The following is a 26,379-nucleotide window of genomic DNA, read 5'->3' as shown; positions in this document are numbered from 1 at the left end:
TATCTGAGAGCCTGAGACATAGCGACCTTGAAGCATCAAGGCATCAGGCTTGGTATTCGTGTCCTTAGAGTAACAGATAAGGTCCAGATTCTCCATGAGGTCTGCTGGGGTTAGATTGTCATTGGAGTCCAGATAGATTGAGGGGAGTGCTGGCAGCCTGCCTGCTGATAGGACCTGCTGCAAACCCAGGATGACAACTAGAAGGTAGAACGTGACTACCAGGCTGGGGCCACCCTCCATGCCCCCACTACAGGGCTGCCTGCGGCTGTTGCTTCCTCACTAAAGGCAATGTAGGATAGAAGCATTAGAGCTTAAGCACCACTAATTTCATGGCAAATCTGACTCATTCTCAGTGCTCAGTATGTTAGCACTTAACCATTATTATTTAGTCTTTCATTGTCAAATAATTTTTCAGTAAATCCTTAGGAATTTTGCAGTGAATGCCTTTTTTGATCTTATATAATTTTAAAAATTTTCCAGAGTAGTTCTCCTTCTCCACTTTATGCCAAACAGGGTAGGATTCCAGATGACCTAAGCTTTTACTAAAACAGGTTTTGAAATGGGTTGTTCCAGGGAATATTTACGTTTAATACTTCATGACCATATTAAGATCAAATCACATTGAGATAAAAGTGCTGTATTTCCTTCATTCGTAAATATCATTTTCAGTAGATGCCATGCTATGGCCATATTCTCCTTCAGGAATGATGAATTTGCTACCCCGACGGCTTGGAGCGCTACTTGCTAGGGTCTTCATCTGACCGTCCTCTCTGGGAGAACCTCTCCTTGTCCAAGGTCACACCCACCCCCAGGGCAGTGTGCATCCAGAGTTCTTTGCAGGGAGGGGAGTGTTACCAAGGCCCTCTTTTCTCCAACTTGGACAACAACAAGGGCCATCCCAACTTCAGAGCTCCACAGAGCCCAGAGAGTGACTGCATAATGAATGGCCTTACTTCTCCTTCCTTCCCCCAAAGGGAGTGATCTTGAAGACACTTCCCAATATACATCCTGCACATAAATCTGTCTCAGGGTCTCCTTCCCAGAGAACTTACCTTGAAGCACCATCATTTTCTTTAAGAAGCACAATCTTTTTACTAATAGCTTTTCTGGAGATGAGGATAGAGATCAGTTATAAGATGCAACCCTATTTCAGAAATGTGCAAATTGAAAAAATGTGTTTTGTACATTCAAGGAAATTGTGCTGAGTCCACGAGGGGGCTGTAATTGCTTGCTGTATGATCATGTTAGCTGTGACCAATAACCCCAAGCAATTACAAGACTTTCACCGAAGCCATTATCTGAAGAAAGGGTAAAGATTGTTGTTCTTCCCTTTTCTCACTGCAGTTTTCTCTTTCCATGCTCTCCTAGCTTGATGTTGTCTGAACTTACGGTTTTAAGCCCATACGTTATATCTTCAGCCCTGCCATGTCTTGAGCTTCTAATTTGCATATTCATCTGTCAGACCATTTTCTTTGATATCCCACCAGCCTCCCAAACTTAACATGTCAAACACTGGGTGAGTCATCTTCCCCACAGATCAGCCCTGTCTTGTGTCCAGGCTCAATTAGTGGCCCCACTACCCTGTTATTCGAAACCCCAAACCTGTGAGTCATTCTAGACTCTTCCCCCCCTTCACCCCACCCCACTCTACATACCCAGACAGCCAACAAGACCTGCCAATTTTGCTGGAAAATATTGCTCCAATAACTAATACTATTACTACTTTTCAATTCCTGTTACTACTTTTTCAGTGTAGAGCCTTATGTGAACCATGTACTATAATAATGTTTGATTTGTTTTCCTGCCTTCAGTCTTGCTTCCTTTATATATATTCTCTGCAGGGTGGTCAAGATGATCTAAATCAAGTGCAGATTTGATTGTGCATTGCACTCGTGAGCTCAGTGAACAGCAAATTCTCCTGTCAGGCAAGGCTCTCCATGACAACCCATTTATCATTGACCACACTACTTTCACTCCCTTTCTCCAGCTTGATGGGCTGATAACATTGAAGTGCCTGGAGTCTACCTGAATGCTTCCTAGTGTTTCATGCCTCCGTACCTTCGCCCATTATTTTCCCTCTGCCTGGAAAGCCCTTTTCTCCTTCCTTAGATTGGCTAACTTTAATTATCCTCTAAGATAATCAATTTTTGTCTACCTCTCCTCTAGGATGCTTTCTCTACCTACAAATCTGTGGTACCCAAACTGGTTTAGCATTTACAGTATTATAATGAGAGTATGTGTGCGTTTCTATAATGTCTTCTAGGACAGGGACTGCTTATTCACCTTTGTAACTCTAGTGCCAGGCACACAGAGGATGCTCAATACATGTCTGGTGAACAGAGCTGGATAGTGAAGACAGTAGGTCTCTGGTTCCCTTTGCATTTACTTGCTTATTGCTCATGTGGTATATTATCAACATTCCCATAATTATTTCTAGGATCTCTATCTTGAAATTCAGCTCTCTTCTCAACATCTTGATAAAATTGGATATCTAATAATCATAAAATTTAATCTTTTCAAAACTGAACTCCTGACGTTTTCCTCAGATCATCTCCTCTCCCAGTCTGCCTCATTTTAATAAACAGTAACCCGGCTCTCCCCATTTCGGGCCAGAACCTTCAACGTCATCCTTGACACTTCTCTTTCTTTCATACCTAGCATCCAATTCATGAGAAAATCCTGTATCTTCAAAACATACACTTTTCTCCATCTCCATTACCATTATTCTGGATTATTGTAGCAACTTCCCACTCATCTCCCTACACCCACACTTGCCCATGCAGTCTTTCTCAATATGGTAGCCAGAGTGTGGCTTTAAAAATTGAAACCATGGGACTCCCTGGTGGTCCAGTGGTTAAGACTCCGAGCTTCCATTGCAGGGGGCACGGGTTCAATCCCTGGTTGGGGAAATAAGATCCCACAAAAAAATATATATATCAAAGTCAGTTTACACACTATCTGTGCTCAACATGCTCCAGATGGGTTTTCCAGTGAAAGCCTAAGTCCTTACCTGATGGCATACCTCCTGCCACTGTCCCCCATTCTCCTCTCGCCTCACCTCGCCTCCCGAATTTCTGGCTGAATTAGAGCCTCCTTGCTGTTCCCAGCATGCTTCTCCCACAAGGTCTTTGTATTCCTTGTTGCCTCTCCCTGGAAAACTGTTTCCTCACCATTTTCTTATTCTCTTCCTTTAGGTCTCTGCTTCCATTTATTTATTTATTTATTTTAACATGTTTATTGGAGTATAATTGCTTTACAATGGTGTGTTAGTTTCTGCTTTATAACAAAATGAATCAGTTATACATATACATATATCCCCATATCTCTGCTTCCATTTAATGTCCCCTTATTGGTGAGGCCTTTCTTGCCCATCCTTTGTACAAAAGAGGTTAACTTCACAAGTACTGTATTTATTGTTCTCCACGGTAATTGAGTTCACTAACAGTCATGCTTTATCATTGCTCCTTTACTTGTTTCCTAACTTCCTGTTTTGTTTTGTTTTGTTTTCACTGCTGTGTCCTTAGAAGAATGACTGACACATAGTAAGGGCTCCATAAGTATTTGATGAATTAGTGAATGAAAGAAGCAGGACTAAACTCCAGTCATGTTCCTTCTTATCATGTGTAACGTTGGGCAAATTACTTAACTTCTCTGAGTTTTACTCTCTCTTCATTTGTGAAATGAGGCTGATAATAATGACAACTGCCATATTTTTCTCAAGGATTGTTGATGGGATGCCCATGTAATATTAAAAGATGATGTTGTGAGTCCTTACCATGCCTCGTGCACAGTATAAAATTTAATCTTTACCATAATCTTCACAGTAATCATAGGAGGTATGTTCTATGATCATCTTCATTTTGCTGATTTGGGGGGGAAAAAAAGAACTAATGTATATGCATGTTTTGGAATCACCTAGAGAGTAAATGAGTGTCAGGATTAGGACCCGTACAGCATGACCACATCAGTGCTGACTGGCAGCCTTAAGTGTGCGTCTCCTCATTCTGTGCCTGTACTTAGTGAAAATGACCCCAGATAGGAATCTTGCACGTTTGTACTAGACACTCTTTATCAGTTGGAGAATGTGTCGATTTTTTGTTTGTTTGTTAAGAATTTATGCTGAATTTTGTCAAATATTTTTCCACCTACAAAGGCAACTGTATGACTTTTCTCTTTTAAGCTGTTAATGTAGTCAGTACACTAATAAACTTCCTGATGTTGACCATCTTTTCAAGAATAAACCTGCTTATTTAATTTTATTCTGTTAACACTCTGCTTGGTGAATTTTGTTAATATTTTATTTTGGTTTTTAGCATCTATGTTCATATAAGAGATGGCTATATAATTTTCTTTCCTGGGATATCATTACATAGTTTTGATATCAGATTTTGGTGCCCATGAGTTAGAATAATCCTATATTACCTTAAGGATTTGTAAATTCCTTGAATGTTTGGCAAAACCTTCATAAAGAAATCAGACTCTTTTTATTACATATATTTTGACTAATCTTTAAGTTTTCCTTATCTTTGTGAGTCCATTTTTATATTTCTCAGAAAGTCAATGTTCAAATTGATTTGCATGAATATATAATTTATAAAAATTATACTAATAATGGCCTCTTTGGCATTTTAATATATATGTGTATAATTTGACACTTTCTTTCCTTTTTAGTTTTGACCAGATTTGTTATTGAAAGATCCATCTCTTGGTTTTACTAACTACCATTTTCTACTTTATTAACTTCTGTTTTTATCTTTAGTAACACTTAACTCTCTTTTTAAAATTATTTTTATGGATTCTTGAGATTAATGCATAATAAAATATTTCAAACTAATTATTTTCTATGAAAGTCTGTACAATTCTCTATGTTATGCTTTTGCCATAATACTTTTTTTAATGAAGTGTTATTTTCAAATTGATTTTCTCTTTTATACCAGCATTATTTAAAAGGATAATTTACAAGTGGATAGATTTTTTAAATTTTTCTATTATTGATTTTTAATTCAATATTATTGATATTTTAATTCAATATTATCAATTCAATCATCCAGTATTTTTTTTTAAGATTTATTTATTTCATTTATTTTTGGCTGCGTCGGGTCTTAGTTGTGGCACGCGGGATCTTTGTTGAGGCATGTGGGATCTTTCATTGCAGCACGCAGGCTTCTCTCTCGTTGTGGCGTGCAGGTTTTCTCTTCTCTAGTTGTGGCACGCAGGCTCCAGGGTGCGTGGGCTCTGTAGTTGTGGCGCGCGGGTTCCAGAGCCCATGGGCTCTGTAGTTTGCGGCACGCAGGCTCTAGTTGAGGCGCACAAGCTCAGTAGTTGTGGTGCATGGGCTTAGTTGCCCCATGTCATGTGGGATCTTACTTTCCCAACCAGGGATAGAACCCACGTCCCCTGCATTGTAAGGTGGATTCTTTACCACTGGACCACCAGGGAAGTCCCAGTCATCCAATATTATTGATATTATTGATTTGTGATTACAAAATGTGGCAGGTGTGATTTCAGAGTTTTGTAATTTTTATGAGATGTTACTTTAGATTTAGCACATAACATTTTAGGTCTATGTCATAAACAACCTTTGATGAATGTTTTATGTGTTTATTTTCTATGTGCTATTTCTGTAAGGTAGGATGTTTAACTATAGTTAACCTAATATACATATATACTACATAAAACATTGCTCATTGTGTTTTAAAATTTACCACAGGCAGTGGTGTGCTGGACACAGTTCTAATTGGCTTGTGAGAGCCAGTGGTTAAATATGCAGGAATTTTGTGAACCAGTTGTTAAAACACTGTGGCTTGAAATCAGTAGGGTGGGGATGTTACACAACAGAAATTGGCAAATGCTACAAGGCAGTGTTGTTGTTAATGTCGTTCTTGTTGTTTTCTGAGAGCCAGCTAACTTGCATACACAGACCATAGCCCTACTCATTTTTGTTTATGTTTAAATTTCTGAACAGTGTTTAATATTTTTAATAACTCCTTGTTTTTCTATTAGATTTTCCTCTATATAATTTGAAGCTATATTATTAGAAGCATAAAGGTTCATGGTTGCTATATCCTTTTGTAGGTTGTAACTTTTATCCATGTGCATTATTGCTTAGAATTCTCATTGAACTTCTCTCTTGAATTCTAATTTTCTGGTATTATTATTATTACTATACTCATATTTGCTTAGCATATCTTTTTGTACTTTTTGTTTTCAAGCTTTTGGTAACATTTTATTTTTGTTCCATTTCTTATAAATAGCATATTTAAAATTTTATCTGTCTATCTTTCTGTCTCTATTTTTTTAAACCCAATGTAAGTGTCTTTTAGTAAGCAAATGTAGTTTTTATCACATCTTTTCATGTGTGGGTGACTGTACTTGTATGTTTAGGTTTACTTCTGCTCCATCACTTTTTATATATGAACTTTTTACTGTGATTTCTTTGTTTAACTTTCTCCTTTTATGCCTACCACTGCCTTCTGTTAGATTGCTTAAGTTTTCTTTGCCTTATTTTATTTTATTTTTTGGCTTAAAATTATGATATATCTAGGGTTATTTTTTCCTGTATTTAACTTTCCTCTTGATTTGTGCAATTAATTATCATGAATGTGTTGCATGTTCACCAAATAAAATAATAATCTTAGCATGCGTTTACTTCCTTTTCTTCTTTTCTCACCATATTTACCACATGGAGCTTATCTGTGATTTTCCTTCCACATTGCCATTTGGAAAAGTACATATTAGGTCAGGAGTTGCCTGGCGTTGAGGCTGGGAATGGAGTGACTGTAAAGGTGCATGAGAGAAATTTTTGTGATTATAGATTTGTTTTCTATCATTATTGTAGGGATGATTTCATGGGTGTATACAGTTGTCAAAACCTGCATATCATATACCTAAAATGGATGTACTTTATTGCCTTGAAGTTATACCTCAATAAAATTGATTTTAACAGCATAGTGGAGAATGTCAGAAATAACCAGAAATCATTAGCAAGATGTCGAGAAGGGCCATTAAAGGCTTCATCTCAAAAAATTATAATGGCACATTTTTTTTCAGCAATACTTTGTAGCTTGGAATTTGAAATTGGCCAACTAAAAGTAGCAGAAGGATGAAATGTGGAGGAAACGTAGGTGCTATTTAGGATGGTATTACAGTGGCCAACTGGGACACCTGCTGGACAGGGAGGCAGGTGCAGCTAAGAGGCTGATAGTGTGAGAATGAGGGCAATGTAGTTGTAAACAAATGAAAAAATCCAACAAACATGTAATACATGCTTGTTTTGTACCTAGTATGCTTTTATATTTTGGAGGTACAGTAATGAACAAGATAAACAAGGTTTCTAACCACAAGAATCTCACAGTTTTGCAAAATAAATGAACGAATCAGATTAAAAAGATGGACTTTTAAGAAATGTTGCCATTTGTTATTTATACCCAAGTATAAATATTATATGTTTTATTCTCCATAATTTCTTATATCCACATCTTTCTTTTTCTTGGATAACTTTTTTATTTTCCTGGAATGCATTTTCACATCATTATATCACAGACCTTCTATGGATCTTAAATTTTCTAAGGTCTGGTATGAAAGATATTTTTTAAATACTAAGAAACATCTCACTTAATCATTTATTTTTGTCGTTTCGATAAACTGTTGAGATTTATAGGCCCTAATGACATGTTGTGTGGTCTTACGAGAGAATTAAATACCAACATCAAATCATATTTTTATATGAAGTAGTTTTTAAAAATCTCAGTAGTAACCCATGGTAACATAGTTCATATTGGATTTTTTTAGCCTTAATATTGAACACAGATTGTGTTTAATGAAATTTCTTATTTGGAAATTTCTTATGGGTGTCCATTGAAAACAGTTTGAAAGCAACTAGTGAAAAAATGCCAGTACACTTAATGACAGGACAATTTAAGACATTAAAGATACCACTTTCTCAACTATACTCAAATTGGGACTGATTACTAAATGTTAGAGAATTAACATTGAACACTAAGAGGTCAGTACAAAGTGTGATATTATTCCCAAGGCCCGAGGGCCTCATTAAAACAAAACAAAACAAAACAAATGTGTATTGGGGTAAATCTGTCAAGAGAGGGGAATATATCACAGTCTGTTAGAAGGAACCAAATGTAGGATTTTAGCCTGGAGAGACGTTACCTCCTCAGTCTCTAAAACACTGCTCTGTGTCTGATTTAGAGCACAATTCTTTTTTTTTGCTGTACACGGGCCTCTCACTGTTGTGGCCTCTCCCGTTGCGGAGCACAGGCTCCGGACGCGCAGGCTCAGCGGCCATGACTCACGGGCCCAGCCGCTCCGCGGCATGTGGGATCTTCCCGGACCCGGGCACGAACCCGTGTCCCCTGCATCGGCAGGCGGACTCTCAACCACTGCGCCTCCAGGGAAGCCCCAACTCTCAAAGACTCTTGATCATCGTGTCACTAGGAAATTCCTAGGGTTTTAGGAGCTATGGGCCAGAAATGAGGATGAAGACCAAATATATATTTTATTATAAATCACAATATCACAGATATCATCCTCATCCTCAGCTTGCCTATTCAAGAACATCACTCTGGCAATCGTTCTTCTCTCTTACATCTTCAGTTTTTCCCTCAGCATACAAATGTGCTGTTATTTCCCTCCTTTTCTACCATCTGTTATCACCTTTTGGAGTGGTATTCTTCGAAACATTGTCCGGCACTAGCAATTTACAATCCTTTCCTCTCACTTTCTGCTACCCATTTCAGGTAGGCTTCTGCCTCTATTACCGCCCTCTAAGTGCTCTTTTCAGAGTCATCACCTCCATGTTGCTAAGCCCACTGGTCAGCGTTCAGTCTGTGTCTTCCCTGACCCATCAGCACATCTGACATGATCATCATTTCCTTTCCCTGGATATACTTTTCTCACTTGATTTCTAGAACATCACACTCTCTTCATTTCTCCTTTTCTCACTTGTCTGTTTTTCTTTATGACTCTTTTTTTTTTCTCCCTGACTAATTACCCTAGCTCAGTCTTTGGTCCTTTTTTTAGCCTTTTCTCTAACTTTCTCTTGGTCATCCCAACCAGTGTCATGAATTCCGTACCTATTTCAGGCCCAGCCACTTTCCTGAACTCAAGATTTACGTCTCCTACCGCCTATTTGACATTTCCGTGTGTGTATCTAGTGGACCTCTCAAGCTCAACATATCCAACACTAAAACTCTTGATCGGCCCCCTCCCTTCAAAATATATGCTCCACTCATAGCCTGCCCTGTTTCAGTTGATGGCAGCTCCATTTCTCAGGTGCTCAGGGTAAAAGACTTGAGTAATTCTTTCTCGTTCCGCTCACAACCAGTCCGTCAGGAAATCCTTTTGGTTCTGTCATAAAAGTGTTTCCGGATTCTAACCATATGACCCTCTCCACTGCCACCCACCTTGTTCAACATCACCATCTCTCACTTAAATTCTTAGAGCCGCATGATTCCCTGCTTCCATACTTGCCCACCCCCACATCCTATCCTTACACAGGAGCCAAGAAGGATTCTTACAAAGGTCACTCAGATGACATCAATTATCTGCTCAAAATGCTGCAGTGGTTTCTCACTTCAGATTCTTACAGTGCCTGCAAGGGCCTGACCTTATCCCCATTTCCCCCTACCTTTCTGACCTCGCCTCAGACTGCTCTCTGCCTCGCTCACTCCACTGGTGTCTTTTCTGATCCTCAAACTCATAGGTGTGCAGCTGCCTTTGGGGCTTTGCTCCAGCTGTATCCCCTGCTTCGAATGTTCTTCGTTCAGATGTCCTTGAAGCTCATGCCCTCTCTGCTTTTAAGTCTTTGATCTAATTTCATCTTCCCTGAACCCTGCCCTGACTACCCTTCTTAAAGTTGCAAGCTCATCCTTTTTACTTTATTCTGTTTGCTTTTTCCTATATCATTTAACCACTTTCTAATGAAGTATACATTCAGTTTATTTATGTATACTATATATGGTCTGTCTTTCTCCCAGAAACCAAGGTTCTTTGTCTCCTACATTCACTGATGTACTCCAAGGTCATACAGAAATGCTTAGCATGTAGTGAGTACTCAATAAATATATTGGATCAAGGACAGCCATGCTATCTTACATTCTTTATATTCCACATAAGCAATCAACCTTGACTTGCCCTCAATTTTAGTTTTTTTGAGTGATTAGATACATATGTTTACCAAATAAACCAATACTTATATCTCTTCTTTCCTTGCTAAGTCTGTTTAAGTTTATTTTAAATGTGTGACTAGGCAAGTAAATCATTAAACAGAATAAATAAAACAAAACAGTGGTGTGCTAGATTGTATTTCCTCACTGGGAAAAACTCTACTATTGGTATAGAATATAATGTTTACATTTATTTTCACAAGTCATTGCAGAATTAAAGCTGCCACCCCACTGTGTGGACTATCCTCTCTCCATGGTGTCTTACTCTTGGGCAGTGACATCAGGCTAAGATAACAGCACTGCCACAAGATCAGTGGGTACCCTGCAGTGAGACCCAGTCACAGGAGTCAAAAAAGTCCTGCTTAAACTCTGAGAGCTCCTTGAGGGTAGGGTTGGGATTTGGTCTTTTTTATTCCTGGATCTAGGTACCAGGTGAATGAAGGACAAAACCAAAGATGCTGATGGTGGGGGCCTTTCATGACCATATGCATATTGTATGGCAGGGTTAAACAGTGCTTCCATAATTCTTCAAAAATATGACATAAAAGGAAGTGGACAATTTATTTCATTCCTACACTTCTCAGAAAGTAATTAACCTGGTTTCAGCCACTTGTCTCTAACAGGTATTTTGTGGGAGACAAATGAGATGATGTATGTGAAAGGACTCAAGTTCTGTTTCATGTCAGAACAGTTTGAAACACCTGTTTCTTTTAAATTAAAGTATAGTTAATTTACAACATCATGTTAATTTCTGCTGCACAGCAAAGTAACTCAGTTATATATATATATTTATATATACATTCTTTTTTATATTCCTTTCCATTATGGTTTATCTCAGGATATTGAATATAGTTCCCTGTGCTCTACAGTAAGACCTTGTTGTTTATCCATTCTATGTATAATATTTTGCATCTACTAACCCCAAACTCCCACTCCATCCCTCCCCTAGCTGCCCTTCCCCTTGGCAACCACAAGTGAAAGACCTGTTTTTAAACTATCAGAGAGCAGTGGCTTTTTATGATTCACACGGGATGGGTCAGATGTTTCCTATAGTAAGGGGCCTCCACTTCTCAACCATAGAGTTTGTAATATTCTTGCATCTCTCCTCCGCCTGTGCAACCTGGATTTTGAGGCAGAATTCTGATAGCGACATGTATGACATTTACCTCAAGCAAGTCACTTAATGTCTCAGAACCTCAATTTCTTCACTGTAAAATAAGAGTAATATCTCTCACATAAAGATATGGCCAGGATGGAATGTGGTAACGTATGTGAGATGATTTTGTAAAACTAAAAGCACTCGGTAAATAATACTTATTCTAATTAATATTGCCATCATTAATGATATTATATTAAATGTTAACATTGAGTCCTGGTCAAAGAGAAAGTTATAGAGTATTTTACCTTTTCAGGCCTTCTTCACGCACATGGATTACACACACACATTCCTAGTAAAGTTTTTGATCCACAGAGCTACATACAGTAAGTGTAGAAGGTTGAAAGCCTCCAATTATGAAAAATCAGTCTTTGCTGTCAGCCCAGAAAACCACGTCAGTTTTTTTGCCAAATAACAATCAAAGCTGTAAAAATTTCCTTTCAGTAAACACTGGTTTCCATTATTGTTATTTGTTAGAAGTCTTTGAGGCCATTTCCTACTAATTCCACCATGCTTGGCATGGAGCATTCTGGCTAAAGCTCTTAGTTGTCCTTGACTAATTGTAGTTGGACAGGGCAGTGAAAGTCTCATTGATGAGATTTTAACATCCTGCGCGTGTGGAGACTCACTGATGTAAGAGCCCAGGACTGAAATCCTCATTGTTTACACAAGCAGCTTCACGAGGCCTATTATCAACGATATCACCCTTTGTACTGCTTGGCCCCAAGTCAGTAAATCTTGTTTTTTGAACAATGTGACGTGGGGGGATCCTGCAACTAAAAAGGAGGTAGGGAATTTAAGAGACTTTGGGTGAAATTACAAAGATAATTTTAAAGTTTAGCAAAAAATTTGGAGTACTGAGATAACATAGACGAAGAGAATGATTATGACAGTAACAAAGAGAGGTTGCTTTAATTAAACTGATTAATGGATGGTTTAGATTGTATGTAACAGGAGGATTAGACTTAATATTTAGTTGTGGAAAAAAGGGCATTTTTATTGGATATATTCTTACAGTATCTTTAATACCTAGTTAAATCCCAGTTTTTCTTTTAAAGAGTTATACATCATATATTATAATCATTTTTATATTTTAAAAACATCTGAAAAATAACATAATTTTAGTCTACAGAACTTAATTTTTCAGCGAAAGTTTATGTCAAGAGATGTGGTGGATTTTGATTTTTGAAGGGGAGGTCAACAAATACATACTATTTTAGAAGGATGGCAAAAATAATTGTTTATATTTTATATATTTTGGTTTAAAATTTTTCTTTAATAAAATGGAATTGAATATGGGAATGTGTAATCTTCACATTCTTCGCCACTTTGAATTAAAGAAAACAAATTTTGTTACTTATGAAATTCTCAGATGATGTTTCAATTAATGGTGATTTAAAGACTGAAGACGTCTATTCCATGTCTGTAGAAGTAGCTACTTCTGTTATAAATTACATTAACAGTCAGTAGCTTATATACATAAGATATTTGGCTGCTTCTGCTTTTCATTAATATGGTTTTGGAATTTCACCAATTCAGGAACATAATGTAGTGGAAAGGCCTTGGGCTCTGTAATCAGACAGACCTGGTCTCAAATCCTGGCAGTCTTGTACTTGCTGTGGGACCTGGGCAGCTCACTCAAATGCTGCTAACCCTACACCATAGGATTGTTCTGAGGATTAAATGTGATACACATATCAAGTGACTGATAGAGTGCCCGTGGAAAAGTAGGTGCTCAGTAAATATTCATTCTCTTCCCTTCCTTTCCCCCCATTTGTCCACTTGTGTTTTTAATGGATCATCTTTACTCTGGGTTGTGTTGTAGGAAGTATTCTGGATGGATGGCTGCTGGAAACCCAATGCCTTAGCCAGCTCTTCTTCAATACTTAAGGATTTACTCTGGCATTGAGTAATGAGAATTTTGGTAAGAAAAATTAGATAAAGATAGTATATGGACTTTTCTTAAAAGGTCACTTGTATCTCAGATACTTCATAATAAGTTATGTGGCTCTTCTCTAAATATGTTGGGAAGTCACAGAGGTACGTTCACATATGGATTGTTGTTGGTTTGAAAATAAGTAAAACAGGTTTTTAAAGTCTGTTAACACCCTGATGTGCCCTTCATGTTGTTGTAAATGTATTATTTCACTTATCTCACCCTGTTTTGTTCTTTAAGTGTCTATGTACTCAGTAAGTTATATAGTCTTTAACAGGTCTGGGTGTTATTCATCCCTTCAGTGTAGACTACGTGAAGCACAGATTCTTAGAGGTTAAGTGGTTAAGTCAACACTGCTGTCTGAAACTATAAAGGTTTTGACAATGTTAAAGAGGCAGGCAGAGGCATTGAAACTCTGAGAAGTTCTAAGATAAGTGATTTTCCTCAATCACCCAGAAAAATGATTATATATTGACTCTCAGGGTGGTATAGAGTATCTTTGGTTGGTTCCATTTCTATCCAATTTTTCTCCAAATGATATTAATTTTTAATTTCATCATCACATGAAATTAATATATAACTAGTACACCTATATTAGTAATTCATGTTACTAATTTGTGTTGTATGAAATATGTTGGACATATTAGGAAAGAAGGGTGAAAAGGAGGTTAAGGATAATAGAAACAAATTAAGTGCTAATATTAGCATATATGTAAATTAGTAAATATGTATATTTTCTTTAAATTATTGTCATTGAAATGCATCTGGAAAAATACGTATTGAAGAATTTTGCACATAGGAGACAGAGCTGAAGGTAGGGAGGAAAGCAAAAAAAGTAAATTCTAATTTCATTAATTCTGATAAGGAATTTTGAAATCTTGATATATTTACATTTTGGAACCTAAAAATATGATAATTTTAAAATTATTTTAAATCTCATTTTTTTCAATTTTATTTTTTATACAACAGGTTATTTTTAGTTATCCATTTTATACATATTAGTGTATATATGTCAATCCCAATCTCCCAGTTGATCACACCACCACCACCACCCCCTGCCACCTTCCCCCGTTGGTGTCCATACATTTGTTTTCTACATTTGTGTCTCTATTTCTGCCCTGCAAACCGTTCATCTGTACCATTTTTCTAGATTCCACATATATGCGTTAATATACAATATTTGTTTTTCTCTTTCTGACTTACTTCACTCTTATGACAGTCTCTAGATCCATCCACATCTCTACAAATGACCCAGTTTTCTTCCTTTTTAGCTAAAAAATTTTTAACTAAAAAATTTAACCACTTTGTCTATGATTATATTTTTCAGAAACCATATTTGAGAAGTACTTCCATCCAGTGCTACTTGTGTTTACTTCTGAACAGTCATTTTTTAACTGAGGCTGGCATTCATGTCTTCATTTTGGGGTAATTTTATCTTTCAGCATAAAATCATCATGTTAATAACCATGATCATTGTTCTTCAATATCTTCTCTATTAAATTGGTTTATGTTCAGTTTGCTTAAATCCTTAGGTACTCAGTATTTGGGGCATGATAGAGGACAGATTATGGGAGATTCAGAGGAGGTTTGGTAAACAGCCTACAGAGCATTTCTATATTCGTGTAATATTCCAAATGAGTATTATATCCTGCAAATAAATTGGACTTCTTGGTATCTAACTAAAATTGGAAGTACACTCTTTATTAATATCCTGTGTGATTTTCACACCAGTAAAAAAAATTAGATATTGAGGGCTCACCCACATTACTTTATTATCTGTCCCTGGCACTGACTTCTCCTATCATTTGAGCCTTATGTTAGTTCAGTTTAAAACATTTCTTTCTTTATTGAGGCCTTTTGTTTTTCTTCCTAATAAACTTTCATATTTTTCCATGCCTGTTAACTTTTTTCTTCTCTGTTAGATGCAACTAATACACTGCACTCACCCAACCTATAGTTATGTAATCTCTCAGTTCAGTTTTACTCTATAATGCCTTCATGCTGTGGGGAACCGTAGATTTGTGCAGGTAAATCCTCCTCTCAAAAGAAGAAAGTAGTATTGGCTCTCATGCTTCTGTACAGGACCCATCAAGGAGAGACTATTTTTCCTGAAGCTCTAAGAATTATTCTACAGTTACTCGGTCAATGTATGTGTCTTTTGTCCTGATATTAGGTTACTGTTTTACAAACAGTAAGTAAGCTATATGATCTAGTTTTATGACTAGATTAGGCTCAAGTCCATAACATTTATGGAGAAAGCTGCTATAAGGAGCATGCAAGGGGCATGTTTAACCTATTGCAAAGAATATTTACTGTCAAGATCATTACATGAAAAAGATGATTGCTTATTTTAAGAATTTTACCCATTTATTAGACATAAAAGTCTGATGGGACCTCTACTTAAAGAAAAGTAATAATTCATTCAAAAACATTACTGAGCACTGCCACACATCATGCACTGTTTTTATTTCATGGTGATAAATTGCACCAGGTTATTTATAAGTCATCCCTTCAAATTAGGCTTTTCTTTAATGCAGGTTGGTCATCAGGCTAGCCTAAAGCATCAGAGTTGTACTATATGTTCAGTTTTTATATTCATCTACAAGGCTGTCGAATACACAAAGGCAAGGATGGCACTCATCTTTTCACTTGTTGGATAAAAAAAAGTCTTGATTGCCCTTTTGCCTATAGTATTCATCAAGACAATATTATGTTCATTCAAAATGCTTTGCTGTTTGGTTTTGCTTTCAGTTGTATCAGTGCAGGTCTTCCTAAAACAGAAGCAAACTGGCAGCATGTAATAAGTGATTTGAAAAGAATTGAAGATCTTATTCAAGTGAGTACTCATTTTTCCATAAAATATCTGGTGTAATTGCTATGCAGTATGTTATTCCTTGTGTTTTGCTGTCAATCTTAGTGAAATCTCACTTGAAACAAAAATGTTTCTGTAGAATTGGTGAGCCTCGTAGCACCTCAAATGACCTCTTTTATTTAGAATTTTCAGACCCTAATTATCTTTAAAACTCAATTTATGAGTGGCCCAGCATGAAGAGCTGTCCGTCACCACCCACTAGAGAGACTCCCTTTTCCTACCCAAGAAACCAGGCGGCTTTGGGGCCCTTGTGGGGGGAATGGCCTGACTCAGGGAAGGGCTGTCTATTCCATGGGCTAGAGAATGCTTCTCCCACCTGGAGACACCAGCTGACCTGGCAGAACCTGTAGAGGGGAGAAATATGGGCTGTACTATTGTGTGGGCGATACAACAGGGACCAGTGAGAGTCCCGGGTCAGCAGGTGTACCAAACCTTTCAAATTAGCACCACAAAGATTCTGAAAACTGAACCGTCATTGGAATCACAACATGCAAACATGGGTCAGAACCTCTATGCTAAGCATACACAGGGTGGCTGCATGTTAAAACAGAAGATTCAAATTGGACCAGGGTCTCCTGACATAATAGCCCAAATACCAGAATACAATTGAAAAATCACTTTTCATACCAAGAAGCAGGAAAAATCACAACTTGAATGAGAAGAGACTCGGAAACAGACTCTGAAACTGAGATGGATTAGATGTTGGAATTATTTGACAAGGATTTTAAAACAGGTATCATGAAGATGTACCAGCAAGCACTTACGAATATCCTTGAAACAACTGAAAAAAAAAACAAAACCAGGAAGTCTTAGCAAAGAAATACAATATGTAAAATGGACCAAATGGAAATTACAGAACTAAGAAATACAACAAGTGGAATATGAAACAAACTGGAGAGGCTCATTAGCAGAATGAATATGACAGAGGAAAGACAGTCAACTTGAGGATAGAATAATAGAAACAAAATAGACTGAAAACAAAGCAAATAAAGCCTCAGGGATCTTTGGGACAGTAAAAGATCTAGCATTCCTAGCATTCTCATCCTAGAAGGAGAGGAGAAAAAGAATACAAATAAAAGACAGAGATTGGCCAAATTGATAACAAAAGACAAACCAACTTTATGCTGTCTACGAGGAATTCACTTCAAATATACATGTATATACAAATATATATTCATATTATATATGTGTGTATATAATATACACACATATATAATATGTATATATAATATATACATATATAATATGTATACAAACATACACATATAATGTGTATATAATATATATACAAATATATACATATATAATATGTATACATAATATATACACATATATACATATATAATATGTATATATTATATATATATATATAAAATGACATAAGTAGGTTGAAATTAAAAGAAGAGAAACCCATGCTGTAGTGGGTTGAATAATGTCCCTCCAAAATTCATGTCCACCTAGAACCTCAGAATGTATCCTTATTTGGAAATGGGGTCTTTGCAAATATAATTAGTTAAGGTGAGGTTATAGTGGAGTGGGGTGGTCCCAAATCTAATGACTACTGTCCTTATAAGAAGAGGACAGGATACATAGACACAGGGAAGAAGGCCGTATGAAAACCGAGGCAGCTACAAGCCACAGGAGATTGGAATGATACAGCTACTGGCCAAGGAAGGCCAAGGATCCCCTGGAGCTGCAAAGGGTTTGGGAGCCATAAGGAAGGACAGTTCTCTAGAGCCTTCAGAGGGAACAGGCCCAGTTGACTCCTTGGCTTTGAACTGTAAGTGAATGAATTGTTGTTTGAAAACACTTACTTTGTGATACCTTGCTACAGCAGCTCTAGGAAACGGAGGCACATGCACATAATAATTCACACAATAATTTTACAAATCAGAAGTGGCTATATTCATATCAGATAATGTAGACTTCACAGCAAATAAAGTTACGAGAGTCACGAGAGACATTACATCATGGTAAAAGATGAGTCCACCAGGAAAACATAATGATCTTAAATGTGTACCTACCAAACAGCAGAGCCTCAAAATGTAAGAAGCAAAAACTAATAATAGAACCGAAAGGTGAAGCAGACGAATCCATAAATATATTAATAGTTGACTTTAGTACCTCCTCAGTGACAAATAGAACTACTAGACAGAAAATCAGACAGGATGTAGAAGAACTGGATGACACAGTCAACCAACAATATCTCATTTCCATAGAAAAACACTTCATCCAACAACAGTGAATAAACGTTTTTTTCAGGCAACACTCACCAAGACTGAACATATCCTGGGCCATAAAACAAACTTTAGCACATTTATCAGAACTGAAATCATGCAGAATATGTTATCCAACCACAGTGCAATCAAGTAGAAGTCAATTACATAAATACAACCGGAAAATCTCCAAACACTTGGAAATTAAATGAGACACTTACAAACATTCCATGGGTCAAAGAGCAGGTCTCAAAGGATATTTAAAAATATAGAACTGAATGGAGACAAATATGCAACATAGGAAGTTTTGTGGGATTTAGCTAAAGCTTTACTTAGTGGGAAATTGATAAAACTAAATGATTACCTTAGAAAAGAGGAAAGATCTCAGTTTACCAATCTAAGTTACTGTCTCAAGAAACTGGGAAAAGAGCAAAATAAGCCCAGCACATGCAGAAGGAAGGAAGGAATAAAAAGGAAGGAAGGAAGGAAGGAAATTGAAATCAGGAAAACAATAGACAAAAATCAACAAAACATAAAGCTCTTTACTTTGGGAAAATAAATCAATAAAGTCAATAAACCTTTAGAAAGCCTGACAAAGATAAAAGAGATGACACATGCCATTAGTATCAGGACTGAAATTGGGGTCTTACTACAGAACCTACAACCATTAAAAGGATACGAAAGAAAAACTATGAACAACTTTATTCTCGTAAATTTGATAATTTGGAGGAAATGGACAATTTCCTCAAAAACCACAAACTACCAAAATGTAACAAATGCAAGACCTGTTCAGTATTCGAAAATCAATCAATGTAATCCACTATATGAGTAGACTAAAGTAGGAAATCATATGATCATATCAATTGATGCAGAAAAGACATCTTAAAACTGCAGTACCTCTTCAATGATAAACATGATAAACATTTCTCAGCAAACAAGGAATAAAGATGAAGCTCCTTCAGTTTGTTACAGAGCATGTACAGAAAACCTAGAGCCGACATTAGACTTAATGGGGACTGACTGCTTTTCCCCTAAAATTGGGAACAAGGCAAGGATGTCTTTTCTTACCACTCTTATTCAACATAGTATTGAAACTTTAGCTCAATTGGCAAGGCAAGAAAAAAAGAAATAAAAGGCTAAGGCAAGAAAAATAAGAAATAATAAGTATGCATATTAGAAAGGAAGAAATCATAAATCACCCTAAGTCTTTTTTGGAGAGAAAGTACCAATAAATGGCTGTATTTTATTTAGGGAATGCAAATTAAAGCCTCAATGACATGTCACCTATATGAATATTTAAAATAAAAAATATTGATAATACCAAATGCTGGCAAGGATGTGGAGAAACTGGATCATTTATATATTGCTGGTGAGAATGTGAAATTGTACAGCCACTCTAAAATAGTTTGGCTGTTTCTTATAAAACAAAACACGCATTTGCCGTATGATCCAACAGTTACACTCAAACATTTATATCAGAGACATGAAAACTTGCATTCACACAAAAACATGCATATGAATGTTAATAGAACTTTATTTATGATAGCTAAAAACTGGAAAGAACCCAAATGTCCTTCAACAGGTCAACAGTTAAGCTTCAGTACATTATATCAAACAATAATAGTGAGCAGTACTAAGGAACAAATTACTGATACAACAGGTTGTGTGGATCTCCAGAGTATTATGCTGTGTGAAAAAAAGCCAGTGGGGTAAACAAACTGTAGTTCGTCCATACAATGGACTATTACTCAGTGATAAAAAGAAATAAGCTGTTTAGCCATGAAAAGGAATGGAGGAACCTTAAGAGCATATTGCTAATGAAAGAAGCCAATCAAAACAGGCTACATACTATATGATAGGATACTATATGATTCCAACTATATGACACTCTGGAAAAGGTTGGATACAATACAACAGGGGATAAGGGAAAGGGAAGGATGAAAAGGTGGAGCACAAGTGATTTTTAGGGCAGCGGAACTATTTTGTATGATACTGTAATGATCAACGCATGTCATTATACATTTGTCAAAAACTATAGGTGTACACCACCAAGAGTGAACCCTGATGGAATCTATGGACTTTAGTTGAAAATGTATCAATATTGACTCATCAATTGTAATAAATGTACCACGCTAATGCGAGATGTTAATAATAGGGGAAACTTGGGAGGGGGCCAAGGGGCCATATGGGAACTTTCTGTACTTTCTGCTCATGTTCTGTAAACCTACGACTGCTTAAAAAATAAAGTCTATTAAGTTGTTCAATAAGCCTATTTCAAAAGGTTATATGCTGTATGATTCCATTTATATAACGTTCTTGAAATGATATCATAGGAATGGAGAGCAGAGAAGTGGTTGCTGGGGATTCGATGGATGGTAGGAGGTGGGAGGAGCATGTCTGGAGGAAGTTGATTGTGGCTATACAACGGTAGCAGGAGGATTCTGTATCTTAACCGTGATAGTGGTTACGTGAATTTACACCTCTGATAAAATGGCATGGAACTACACACACACGCACACACGCACTGGTGCACATAAAACTGGTGAAATCTGAACAAAGTGGGTGGATTGCATCCATGTCAATTTCCTGGTTGTGCTATTGTACTGTTATGCAGGACCTCAACACTGGAGGAAACAGTGAAGGCGTACACAGGATTTGCCTGTATTTTCTCTTACAATTTCATATGAATCTAAGATTATCTCAAAATAAAGAATTTCACTGAAAAAAGTGTTCGTGTTTTCAGTAGGTTGTTCTCATTATATCTAAAGCGGGAATGGTTTTTCATATTACCGAATTTTGTTTCCATTTCAGTCTATACATATGGATGCCACTTTATATACTGAAAGCAATGCTCATGTGAGTATAGTTTGTTTTCAATATTGCTATATTTTCCAATTTTCAAAGGTCTAAGAAGTATATTTTCATAAGTTTACTGGACTGTGTATAGTTTTAAAATCTAACTTTTACATAGATGCTGTTTTCATGGTAGCATCATTGCCGAATCAAAACATAAACTTTTCCCATCAATGTCCAACAAAATGTAGTATATATTTCTGTGATGCAATTAAATCATGATGCAGTTAAATACAAGAATCAAGTTAACTCAGGCAATTTAAAAGTATCCAATATATCAGTTGTTTCCAGTGCTGTAGCATATTATCACTTTTAATCATATTTTTTACAAATTGTTTAAATACATTCATGCTCTACATTTTGCCTGAATCTCTACCGTTGTCAAAAAGGGATTCTGACTGGTTACTCTCCATGTGAGAAAAAAACCAAACACAACCCACAAAGTCTATCAGAATTCAAAACTGATCTCGAACTTGTTTCATTAATATGCTGCTGACGTTGCCTTAGTCATATAGGATTTCAGCTGAGTTGCTAGTCCTTTCCCTCTGAATTGGCTACAAAAAACCAAGAAACAAATCCCTGACATCTTCACTTCGTGAAAAACAAACTGTGTTGTGTGCGTTCAGAACAGTGAGCCCTCTCTCTATTATTCCTTAAGTAGAATTTCTCTGCAATAGAAGGTTTTGCCCTATCAAGACTTTCTAAGCATTGGAAAGAAGCCACAGCCAGAAACTAGAAAGAACAGATACCCATCATTCACTTAGATAGTGCTGCCGTGCTAGAAATTGCTTCCCTCTTTTGGCTTCAGCATGTTTTCCACTTTTCTTTGCATATTCTTCAAAGTAGAAAGCAGTCAGCTAACCACCAGCACTCCGAATCCTGAGATTGCTTTTTTTGTAAGACGATAACCTCGCAACCCGTGGGTTGTAGAAAGTAGTTGAGATTGAAATTTAGATTTAAACCCTGACTCAGCCACTTCCAAGCTTTGTTACCTTGGAAGACACTAAATATTTCTGAACCTCAGTTTTATTATTTATTTTATTTATTATTTAGTTTATTATCGACATGGTGACAGCATTTATTACCCTTTCAATCCGGAGAAGCTGCTGTGGGGGAATAAGGAATATTGCTAGTCCCAGGCACCTGGCTGTCATCCTTCCTTCCTTCCTTCCTTCTTCCTTCCTTGCTTCCTTCCTTCCGTAAGCACCTGTTAAGTGCCTGCAGAGTCCCAGGCACTGTGCACAACATTGAGAACAGGAAATCAGACACGTCGTGGTCAAATTCCCACGTGCTCATTAAATGCTTCTTTTGTTTGAAGTTTAAGTTTTTGTTAAAGTAATCCTCTTGGGAAATGTATTTTTGTGGGACCTGAAAGGTACCTTTCTGATATGGCCAGCCTGTGAATAGACCATACACCTGCTTTGATTTTTCTAAGAAATTTCTTGGAATCACGTCTGCCTCTGGAACTTTGGAACTTGCAGGAATAGTATGATTAGCAGCCACCACTGTTTAAAATGTTAACAATATGATCTGATTCTAAGAAATTCTTCCATATGCACCATCTCTATTAATGTTCTGAGAGTCTCAGGTCAGTATTATCTGTCCTTTACACAGAGGAAATGTGCTTTGTGAGGAAAAAGTGGCCTATCATTTCCACGTTTTCTAGTTTTATGTTCTTTCTTCTATACAGTATCACCATCCTTCCTGTTTTGTTCTCAGTTTGTTTTGGTTTTGATATCAAAGCCAAAAGAGAAGAAAAAAATCAAGCTGCTTCCTATGTAAAACTTTTTAGGGGTGTTGTGTTTCTTTATAAAATAGCTGGATTGGCTTTCTAAAACATCAAAATTACATCTGTGTGAAACTGAATAATGGGGAAATAATTCTTTCCTTTTCTCTTTCAAAATGGTTCTTTGCATCTCTTTTAGCCCAGTTGCAAAGTAACAGCGATGAAATGCTTTCTCCTGGAGTTACATGTGATTTTGCATGAGTCCAGAAATTCAGACATTAACGATACAGTAGAAAACCTTATCATCCTAGCAAACAGCAGTTTATCTTCCACTGAGGTGAGTTATCCAGTAGTTATGCAGAGCTACATCAGATGCTCTTGGCTTGATTGGGAGAAATCATGCACAGGCTCCCCGGAAGGGGAGTGTGGATAGTGACCTGTGCTTGCACACAGGCTTCTTGGTGGCGGCAGCAGCATCCTTAGCGTCTCATGCCTGTCTCTGGTGTCTGCACTGATAGCCACGGCTCGCACCCATCTCTGGAGCTTGTTTAGGCAGTGCTCTGAATCCCCTCTCCTCGCGCACCCCAGAACAATGGTCTCTTGCCTCTTAGGCAGTTCCAGACATTTTCCTGGACTCCCTCCCAGTTAGCTGTGGTGCACTAGCCCCCTTCAGGCTGTGTTCACGCAGCCAACCCCCGTCCTCTCCCTGGGGTCTGACCTCCGATGCTGGAGCCTCAGCTCCCAGCCCCCACCCACCCCGGCAGGTGAGCAGACAAGCCTCTCGGGCTGGTGAGTGCTGGTCAGCACCGACCCTCTGTGCAGGAATCTCTCCACTTTGCCCTCTGCACCCCTTTTGCTGTGCTCTCCTCCTTGGCTCCGATGCTTGCCCCCTGCCTCCCCCCATTTCCGCCAGTAAGGGACTTCCTAGTGTTTGGAAGCTTTTCCTCCTTCAGAGCTCCTTCCCAGAGGTGTAGGTCCCATCCGTATTCTTTTGTCTCTGTTTTTTCTTTTGCCCTACCCAGGTACGTGGGGAGTTTCTTGCCTTTTGTGAAGTCTGAGGTCTTCTGCCAGCGTTCAGTAGGTGTTCTGTAGGAGCTGTTCCACATGTAGATGTATTTCTGATGTATTTGTGGGGAGGAAGGTGATCTCCACATCTTACTCCTCCGCCATCTTGAAGGTCTCTCTGAAACTGTTTAAATTACTATAATTTGTGGTATTCATCGAAATAGTTGTATTCAACCAATAATAATTGGGTGAATATTATGTGCCAGGCCCTATGCTAAATGCTAGGGGAGCAAAAATACATAGCCTTGCCTTCCTGGAAAAGCCTAGAGAAGAGTGGTATGAGAAGCATAAAGCTCCATGATATCAATGTAATACATGATGTGATACAAGACGGAGTCTAAACAAGAGGTTCTGAGAATGCAGAGAAGGGACATTTCGTGCAGCCCCAGGAGCTCTCAGGTTCAGAAAAGCCTTCCTAATGGAAACAGCGCCTGAATGATCTTAAGTGTGAGTGGTAGTAGCTAAAATAGAAGTGTGGAACAGGCAGAGAGAAACGCAAAGACAGCGAGGCACCTAATAGCCTGATGTATGTATGGGAGCTAAAGGCATGAGCCCAGTGTTCCTAGGGCATATCTTTGAGCTGTGGAAAACGTGAAAGAAATAGGTAAGGAACCGCTCAAGGAGGGCCTGCATGCCATGCAGTGACGCATGGACTTCATGCTGGGGTAGATGACCAGAAACTATTGAAGGACTCTAAACAGAAGTTCATGATTCAATAGATTATTTTTTTTTCAATTTTTTTTTTCATTGTCCTTAATTCACTCTAGGAAAAATCAGCCCTCATCAAATCACCCATCGTTCTTCCTAATATGATAGTTAATCTACCAACAAATTTATGTCTCAAGACTTCACCATATGGTTCAAATGATATGAGATTTGCAGGAAAGGCATATTTTAGACTTTCCAATCTAATCCTTTCTTTTTATTTGCAGTATAAAACTGAATCGGGATGCAAAAAATGTGAGGAGCTGGAGGAAAAAAACATTAAAGAATTTTTGAAGAGTTTTGTACATATTGTGCAAATGTTCATCAACCCTTCTTAAGTGCAGCTAATCCTTTTCAGCATTTCTATTATTAACAAACATCTCCCCACTGCTTAGAGGCAACAACGAAACACTCAGCATTTCAAATATGCTGCCAAAATAAACTCTTCTGGCAAGAGGGTGATCAGGATCTTTGATCGGATGAACTCACAGAAATGAAGGCCGAACAATGGCATTGAGTACCATGGTGTCTACGAACGCAGGACTTATTTTATTCATTTATTTTTAATTTATTATTGAGATTGTACATATTTGTAGCATAATGTAAAATGTTGAATAAAATTGTGTATATATTTTATCTTTTGAAATTGCACTGATATTTTATGTCATAAGAAAATAGAGGGTGTTTGGTTCAAGGGTGATAGTCAGATTATTTAACAACCACTGGGGCTGGACACCACTGCTGTACGTAAAGAGGATGCCCCAACCAATGTGGAAATTGACTACCAGCCTTCCTTTACTTCTCCTTTAGGTGTAGCACTTGGAGGGAGAATTGACTACCAACGAGAAAGGAGGAACTAGATGTGAGACCAGTAATTCTGTTATTGATATATAAAGCGCTTGTTATGAGAGAGAGAATTTGCAAGTACCCGGCATGGAATGTGCATCAGTCCATCTCAGGTGGGGATGGCAATAATAAACCTTCACTGATAGGTAGAACTGTGTATCAAAAACTAATGATTGCACCGGTGTTTATATTTCATGCTTCCCCAAGTACAGGTATTTTATTTTTCCACATTGTATTTGCCATGTTTGTATAATAAAAAACTGCTGATGAGTTAAAGTCAACATGATCTGGCATAAAATAATTGTTTCTATTATTTTTTAGTATACTGTCTAAAATTTTCAAACTCTTTTCAAATGGAACTGACTGAAATGAAATATTCTCATTTCATCACAAATTTCTTTCCCCCGGTTCACTTCTGGCAGTCTTTACTGAGAGACTAAATGGCAGGAATTGATCTCCTAAGAACTGGATTTCTTTCCATTTCACAGTACAAACCATTTCTCTATTGAAACATTCTTTTGGAGTCCAGTGCCCCATCCAGGCTCATGTATCTCATTCTTTTAGTCAATGTATGCTTAAAATTTTCTTTCAAGATAGTTTTAGAGAAATCTGTATTCCATTTCACTTCCAAAGAGTCCTGTGTTTGCTCTCAGTTCATTCCCTGATCTCAGTCCAGACAGATAGACAAAAGCAGCCATTGGGATTGTACCAGTTTATTAAATTTCATTTGAAATGGAATTTTTGATAATGCAATTGTTTTGTTTATTGTATCAGAAGGTACTAAGCAGCAATTTTAAAAGTTAAAATACAGATTTTTTGATAA

The 26,379-nt window shown here is 37.4% G+C and overlaps 1 protein-coding gene across 3 annotated transcripts in view; it reads left to right on the top strand.

The window, feature by feature from the left end:
• The window catches only part of IL15 (interleukin 15), a 78,798-nt gene extending 53,421 nt beyond the window's left edge, over positions 1–25,377 (top strand). The window contains exons 2-8 of one of the 3 annotated variants that reach the window (XM_079920532.1): positions 13,163–13,261; positions 14,601–14,698; positions 16,025–16,109; positions 21,173–21,217; positions 23,140–23,277; positions 23,963–24,017; positions 24,938–25,055. In XM_079920532.1, coding sequence (XP_079776658.1) covers positions 13,250–13,261; positions 14,601–14,698; positions 16,025–16,109; positions 21,173–21,217; positions 23,140–23,277; positions 23,963–23,998 — 414 coding nt within the window. In that variant the 5' untranslated portion in view covers positions 13,163–13,249 and the 3' untranslated portion in view covers positions 23,999–24,017; positions 24,938–25,055. Of the gene's footprint in view, positions 1–13,162; positions 13,262–14,600; positions 14,699–16,024; positions 16,110–21,172; positions 21,218–23,139; positions 23,278–23,962; positions 24,018–24,937 lie in introns of all 3 variants that reach the window. The other 2 variants (XM_079920531.1, XM_079920533.1) reach the window with 2 other exon arrangements.
• Positions 25,378–26,379: the final 1,002 nt, after the last annotated feature.

This window comes from Stenella coeruleoalba, assembly GCF_951394435.1.
Source record: "Stenella coeruleoalba genome assembly, chromosome: 4".
Classification (NCBI taxonomy): domain Eukaryota; kingdom Metazoa; phylum Chordata; class Mammalia; order Artiodactyla; family Delphinidae; genus Stenella; species Stenella coeruleoalba.
The sequence above is the reverse complement of the archived record's forward strand: the minus strand, read 5'-3'. Positions and strand labels throughout refer to the sequence as shown.